General features: G+C 40.6%; 1 protein-coding gene across 1 annotated transcript; it reads right to left on the reverse strand.

Annotated features, from left to right (window-relative positions):
• Positions 1–424: 424 nt before the first annotated feature.
• Positions 425–5,667, reverse strand: LOC113316147 (the record flags this gene model as incomplete). The annotated part of the gene is made up of 5 exons (XM_026564368.1): positions 425–614; positions 762–859; positions 4,478–4,704; positions 4,951–5,285; positions 5,486–5,667. Coding segments are annotated over 5 exons (1,032 nt in total), but the record flags the coding sequence as incomplete, so codon positions are not given.
• Positions 5,668–7,838: the final 2,171 nt, after the last annotated feature.

Below are 7,838 nucleotides of genomic sequence, written 5' to 3' on the forward strand. Positions count from 1 at the left end.
CTTCGACTTTTGCCTCCTGCTGTGCGATTTCATCTGCAGAAAGACTCTCGACTACTACAGTTTTCAATTTCTGGATCTCGGCAAAGCCCTTGACGAACCACGAAGTGTTGAACTCATTTTCTATGCACATATCACGATGATACTTCCAACTGACGATGACATCCTCAAAAACGGTATGGCCAGTCACTTCACACACATCCTCGATGGAAGACAGAGCTTCGTCCACACGTTTGACCAGCGCAAATCGACTGGTGATCTTCCTGGTTGTGGCGATATGTCAATACCTTTCCCAGATTTTGGTGTACAACACCTTGTACTTAGCCAGCACGCTGAAACCACCGACCAGCACATGACCTGGATAAGGAACCAAGTATGGGGGATCGAAAGTGGCGCCTGCAACCAGACCCACAGCCGACAAGGGGTTCTATTCCACTCTTTCGTTGACAGTCGTCAGAGCATTCTCCGCTGTTCGAGTCGCATCCATGCCTTTCGTCTGATCAACCTCCATCTCCGACGCACCAATAGTAGTCGCTGCAGCTAAAGGCAAATCTTCACAAGCCTCTACCTTAGAATCGTCTTCAGAATCAGATCCTTCCTCAGATCCTTCCTGTAATCTTTAGTTAGACGTTTTCGAAAAAGAAGAAAGAAAGGAAAATAAAAAAAAAACATGTGCAAGACTCACCGATCCGCTTCCCGAAGAACATCCAGTGCTGCTGCCAGAAGAGCTACCTTCGTCTTATGAACTCTTCTCTTTCTCTGACTCTTCCCTAGAGGGCTCAACACTGCCGGCCTTTATCGGAAGAGGTGTTATTTCCTGACGACGAGCAAGCGCAGTAAAGGCGTTCACACTGCCGAAACCCTGGTAGGAGCAAGATGCAAAAGTTCAAAAACAAAATGAAGATTTACACGTTTTAGTTGAGCCATGGAAGACACCTACCTGAATATTGGAATAATTGAAAGACACGGGGGTCGCCGAGTAAACCGACCGAAATCCACCAGCGCGATTCTTCGACCTTCTTTCCTTCACCTGGGGACTGTCCACTGATGTTTTTTCAAAAGTTGTTGTAGATAGTGGTAAAAGGGGGGTTCTTTTCGAACTTGTGAAGGTAACTCTTTTTTTTTAAGATTTAAACAAATAAATAAATGAAGGAAATTAATAGTAATGTCAAGATTTTAGAAAGATGAAGGCTCAGGATTCACTATTACTTCAAGTTGATTGGTTATAAATAATATTTCAGAAATTATTATTAAGCTTTTTTTCTTATTAAATCACTTTTTAATTTAAAAGGTGTCCAAATATTAAGTTGTAATCCTTAAGCATGATTTATCAAAGAATATATTCTAAGCATAAAACATCAAATTGATTCACAAATAATTAAGAAAACCATTTTATCCCTTTTTTTTATATTTTTATCCAAGTGAATTAAATAAAATAAATAATTAACGAAATTATAAATAAAAATATTACCAATCAAACATGAGTGAATAGATCCTCCATTGCCTCAATCACCAGGTATTTTAGCCGCTCATCATGTTGGGAAACCTCTCAAAATATTTCATTGATGCTCAAAAGTTTTTTACAATGAAGAGAAAGACAAGAAAATGATATAAAACAGGATTCTGCGACCCACAGAAGGCGTCCAGAATCAACGATAGAGATAAAGTGTTGTTGTCGTTGAAAAACTATGACCCACGAACGACAGTCGTTGTCTTTGTTGGTAAACGACTGCCTTTGGTAGTTTGTTCTTCCTCTTCTTCTTCCTCCTCGAGCAGCAGCAGCAGCAGAACCAGAATCGCTGCAACTTCAATTTTCTTGCCCTGTAGCGCTCTAAACCTCTCCCAATTCTCTCTAAAATTCGCTAGCTGACCCAAAGAGCCTTTATATACTGTTTAATGCCTTAAAATCTTCACAATAACTCCCAGAAATCTCCATTAACTTCGGGAATATTTTCTTTGTATTTCATGCAGGATATGGGATTTTCTTCCCTGTTTAACTCTTCTACGCGTCTCTGGATTGTCTTAAATTGTTCGTATAATATCATGAGAGAATATCTTCCCAAATATCTTCTCCCAATCTTCACACAGCTTCCGTAATTAACATAATCTTCTAAAATATCTCGGTCCCCTGTTTACTTCCAAACTCGGATTTCTGGCCCAAGTTACTCGATCAAATCGCTTGCATATACCCTGTCTAGTGTATTCAGGCCCAGCCCAACCGTTTCTAGCGATTGAATCTCGCTGAAATCCCTCCAACAATCCGACCCAAAATCAACAGCGTCTGCATTAAGTATTCCCGCCAAAACCAAATTCAAACAAAGAAGATGACCTCCCCCTATCCAGTTCAGGGGTGCGAATAGCAAGTGGTCACCCCTTATCAAGTGGGTGCCCCTTATCCAAAGCAGAGAGTCCGAATAACAAATGTCCTCCGGGGATGCTCCGCATAATTTTTCGAGCCGATTTTTCCAAAATTATTTATTTCCAAAAAATACCTACAAACACACAAAACACCATAATAAGGACGAAAACGAGTACTAACAAAATACACAAAAGAGATGAAAATAGACACATAAATGCGTCTATCAAATACCCCCAAACTTATTATTTGCTAGTCCTCGAGCAAATTTATAGAAAGGAAAATCATTTGAACCCCTAGGTGGCCCTAGTGGCGGAGTGTTGTCTCCGGAGGGTTTACCAGAGGTGTACCCACAAAACCTTTACTCCAGACCCTAACTATCTACGCAAAATCTTGGAAAGCACTAAAGAACCTCCTTGGTTGGCATACTTATTAATTATAGGAGGAAGTACCCTGATGCGAAATTCCAATTACTGTACACGAGTTTTCACTCAAGCATACTAAAATTCATATAAGTGACAGAGCTCTACTAAGATAGTTTCACGATGGACATCATACTCGGAGTCAGACTAATCACATGAAAAGATTAAGAAGATGGAAAAAGAAAAATGTAGATGGTTGAAAAGTGAACGGTGTTTCCCATATCTGTCTGAAGGCCTCTGCCAAGGTGAACCTAACCTAAATGACTGAGATACCGGTCTGACTAATATTAACACACTGGCATATACAAGGGAACCAGTGGTCAATAATCCTAACTCTAGGTCAACACAACTGGCATATACAAGGGTACCAGTGGTCGACTTTATTAAACACACATTTATTTAAGAACTAACAACATGATTGGACCTTGTGGACCCAAGCGCATGTTTTTGTCAGCAGATTACATGGTAATTCCCGTGGATCCTGCATTCCACGCTTGTTTAGGCGACGGAGACAGGGAGAACACACACATATTGCTATCCAAGTGTTAGTATTTATTCCGATTGGTCTACTGGTCTGGTCTAATTTTTTTTTTTTTTTGAAAAGGTAACTCAGTCACTCTATTTCACCCTAGCAAAGGTAACAACTTGAATCGTGTGCCCCACCAAATCACTTGAAATAAAAGAAAACTGAAAATAGAAAGTGAAAAGGACTCGACGAGATATGGCGAAACTATCATGTTATTTCTAACACCTGAGCTCTGTGCTTTTATGAATAGACTCTATAGATGTTTCCATCTAGTCAGATTGGTTCCTCAACTCCTAAAACAAAAATGTTTCCATCCACTTAGATTGGTTAGTGCTATCCTTAATAGGCGTAAATTTCTAGGCTCTGGAGTTTATTTATTGCAACTTAAAACTAACAAAAAGTTTCTTCCCCACCCCCAAACTTAAATCTAACATTGTCCTCAATGTTTCTAATGAAAGAGCAGTACCAAAAGTAACATAACACGAGGAGAAGTTGGAAAGATAGTACCTGGGTGAAGAAAATCAAAAACTAATATACAACATACAATCCGCCTCGATGGTCAATCAAGGGTAAACAGGGTCCTCCAGAGGGACCTCCTCAACATCACCTGTAGGCAAGGGCTCTAAAAAGGGTTTCAATCTCTGACCGTTAACCTTCGAAGAACTACTACCATCCGGTGACTTAATTTCAACAGCTCCATGAGGAAAAACAGTGCGAACAATAAAAGGACCCGTCCACCGAGAACGCAACTTCCCAGGGAAAAGATGTAAGCGGGTATCATACAGAAGAACTTTTTGACCTGGAGAAAATGTCTTTCTTAGAATATTCCTATCATGCACAAGTTTCATTTTGTTCTTATACTCCTTCGCACTATCATACGCATCTCTACGAATCTCTTCCAACTCATTGAGCTGGAGTTTCCTATGGGCTCCTGCCTTGTCGAGTGAAAAATTTAGCTGCTTAACAGCCCAATAAGCTCTATGTTCTAACTCAACAGGTAAATGACATGCCTTGCCATAAACAAGCCGATAAGGCGACATTCCAATAGGAGTCTTAAACCGCAGTACGGTAAGCCCATAAGGCATCAGTAAGCCTAGACGACCAGTCTTTCCGATTAGGATTAACTGTTTTCTCTAATATACGTTTTATCTCCCTATTGGAAACCTCAACTTGACCACTAGTCTGTGGATGATACGGGGTAGCTACCTTATGAGTAATACCATATTTCTTCATTAAAAGCCTAAAAGGTCCATTACAAAAGTGCGACCCTCCATCACTAATTATAGCTCGCGGTGTACCAAAACGTGTAAGTATATTTTCTTTCAAGAACTCTATCACAACCCTATGGTCATTGGTTTTACACGCAACCGCTTCAATCCACTTAGAGACATAGTCTACAGCGACAAGGATGTATAGGTTACCAAAAGAATTAGGGAACGGACCCATAAAGTCAATACCCCACACATCAAAGACCTCAACAATCAGAATCGGGTTCAAGGGCATCATGTTCCTACGGGAAATGGTTCCTAATTTCTGGCAACGTTCACAAGTAACACAGTAACTATGGGAGTCTTTAAACAACGAAGGCCAATAGAATCCACACTGCAATATCTTAGCAGCAGTCTTCTTAGCACTAAAGTGACCCCCACAAGCATGATCATGACAAAAGGAAATAATACTGGACTGGTCACTCTCAGGTATACATCTCCTAATAATCTGGTCTGGACAATACTTAAACAAATAAGGATCATCCCAAAAGAAGTGCTTAACCTCGGCTAAAAATCTAGAACGATCTTGTTTACCCCAATGTTGGGGCATTCGACCAGTAACAAGATAGTTCACTATATTCGCATACCAAGGTAATTGGGTAACAAAGAACAATTGTTCATCAGGAAAGCTATCCCTTATAGGAAGGGAATCATCTGGGGAACTAACAACTAGCCTAGACAAGTGATCTGCTACAACATTTTCGGCACCCTTTTTTCTCTAATGTCTGGAGAAAACTCTTGCAACAACAGAATCCACCTAATCAATCTAGGTTTAGTATCCTTCTTAGACAAAAGATATTTTAAAGCAGCATGATCAGTATATATGATGATCTTAGAACCTAAGAGATAGGGTCTAAACTTGTCTAAGGCAAACACAATGGCTAATAGTTCCTTCTCGGTAGTGGTATAGTTCAACTGGGCATCATTCAGAGTTTTGCTAGCATAGTAAATCACATGAAGTAACTTATTTTTTTCTCGCTGACCTAGCACAACACCAATAGCATAATCTGAAGCATCACACATGATCTCAAAGGGTAGGTTCCAGTTGGGTGCCTGGACTATGGGGGCGGTAGTGAGTAATGACTTAAGCTTCTCAAAAGCCTCTAAACAGCATCATCAAAGACAAACTTAACATCTTTTGCAAGCAAATTGCAAAGAGGTCTAGACATCAAGCTAAAATCCTTAATGAAACGACGATAAAAACCAGCATGCCCTAAGAATGACCTAATATCTCTTACGGTTTTTGGGACCGGTAAAGTTTTAATAAGGTCAACTTTGGCTCTATCTACCTCTATACCCTTTGAAGATACAATATGCCCTAGAACAATTCCTGAACGAACCATAAAGTGACATTTCTCCCAATTAAGCACTAAATTCTTTTCCTTACACCTAGTCAAAACTAATGACAAATGATGCAAGCACTCATCGAAAGACGAACCAAACACTGAAAAATCATCCATAAAGACCTCTAAGAACCGTTCTACCATGTCAGAAAAATATGCTCATGCAACGCTGAAAAGCGCAGGGGCATTACATAGCCCGAAAGGCATGCGTCTATACGCAAAGGTACCAAAGGGACAGGTAAAAGTGGTTTTCTCCTGGTCTTCTGGGGAAAAACGATCTGATTATATCCAGAGTAGCCATCTAAAAAGCAGTAGTGACTATGTCCAGCTAATCTCTCTAGCATCTGGTCGATGAAGGGAAGGGGAAAGTGGTCCTTCCTAGTGACCTTGTTCAATTTCCTATAGTCAATACAAACACGCCAACCCGTGGTCACTCGGGTCGGGATTAACTCATTGTTATCATTCTGGACTACAGTAATACCATATTTCTTGGGAACAACCTGAACGGGGCTGACCCACTTACTGTCTGAAATAGGGTAGATAATGCCTGCATCTAATAGCTTAAGAACCTCAGTTCGAACTACTTCTTTCATATTGGGGTTTAGTCGACGTTGCATCTCCCTAGAAGGTTTGGTGTCTTCCTCTAAATAGATCTGATGCATACAAACAGTAGGACTTATACCCTTAATGTCTGCTATGGTCCACCCTAAAGCTTCCTTGTTGTTTTGAAGGACGGTTACTAGCCTACTTTCCTGATCTCTATCCAAGTCGGAAGAAACAATCACAGGTAAAGTCTCAGACGGGCCTAAAAACACATACTTCAGGGTATCTGGCAATGGTTTTAGGTCCAACTTAGGAGGCTCTTCTAAAGAAGGAACTAGGGTAGACTTAGAAACTGGTAGTGGTTCGAACTTAGGTTTCCATCCATTACTAGTATCTAACAAAGGGGTTGAATCTAACAAAGCATTCACCTCATTAATCACCTTATCATCATCAAAATCAATCCCAAAGTGAGCTAGGCATTTCTCTAATGGATCTTCTAACAAAGTGTTTGGTAATGACTCCTCGACTAATGTTCCTATCATGTTCACCTCTTCTATATTCGAGTCATCTAGTTCAGAGGGTAGCTTACTAATATTAAAAATGTTCAGCTCAATAGTCATATTACCAAAAGACAAATTCATAATACCATTTCGACAGTTAATGATCGCATTGGATGTAGCTAAAAACGGGACCTAAAATCACTGGTATTTGGTTCTCTGGGTCAGGGATAGGTTGGGTATCTAGGATAACAAAATCCACCGGATATATAAACTTGTCGACCTCTATGAGAACATCCTCGATCACACCACGAGGAATTTTAACGGACCTATCAGCTAACTGAAGTGTCATCTGTGTAGGTTTCATCTCACCAAGTCCTAGCTTAAGGTACACATGGTATGGCAGTAAGTTCACACTGGCTCCTAAGTCAAGCAACGCTTTCTCAACACGGTACTTACCTATTGTACAAGCAATGGTAGGGGACCCTGGGTCTTTATACTTAGGAGTAGTGGTATTCTGAATAATAGAACTCACATGACTAGCTATGAAGGCTTTCTTCTGGACACTGAGCTTACGCTTTCGCGTACACAAGTCCTTAAGGAACTTGGCATAAGAGGGAATCTGCCTAATTGCATCTAATAACGGAAGGTTGATATTAACCTGCTTAAAAACCTCCAATATATCATTAAAGTTGGACTCCCTCTTAGTCGGAACTAGCAGCTGGGGGAACGGGGCTCTGGGAACAAAGCCGGGCTCATCAGGACCCTCATTGGTCTCTTTGGAGACTCTATCAGTCTCCATTTTCTGGCTCATAAGGGTGAACTACAGCATGTTCACTATCAGGCATGGCAACCTTATTGTCAACTTTCTTTCCACTCCTAAGGG

This window comes from Papaver somniferum, chromosome 10 (assembly GCF_003573695.1).
Source record: "Papaver somniferum cultivar HN1 chromosome 10, ASM357369v1, whole genome shotgun sequence".
NCBI classification, from domain to species: Eukaryota; Viridiplantae; Streptophyta; class Magnoliopsida; order Ranunculales; family Papaveraceae; genus Papaver; species Papaver somniferum.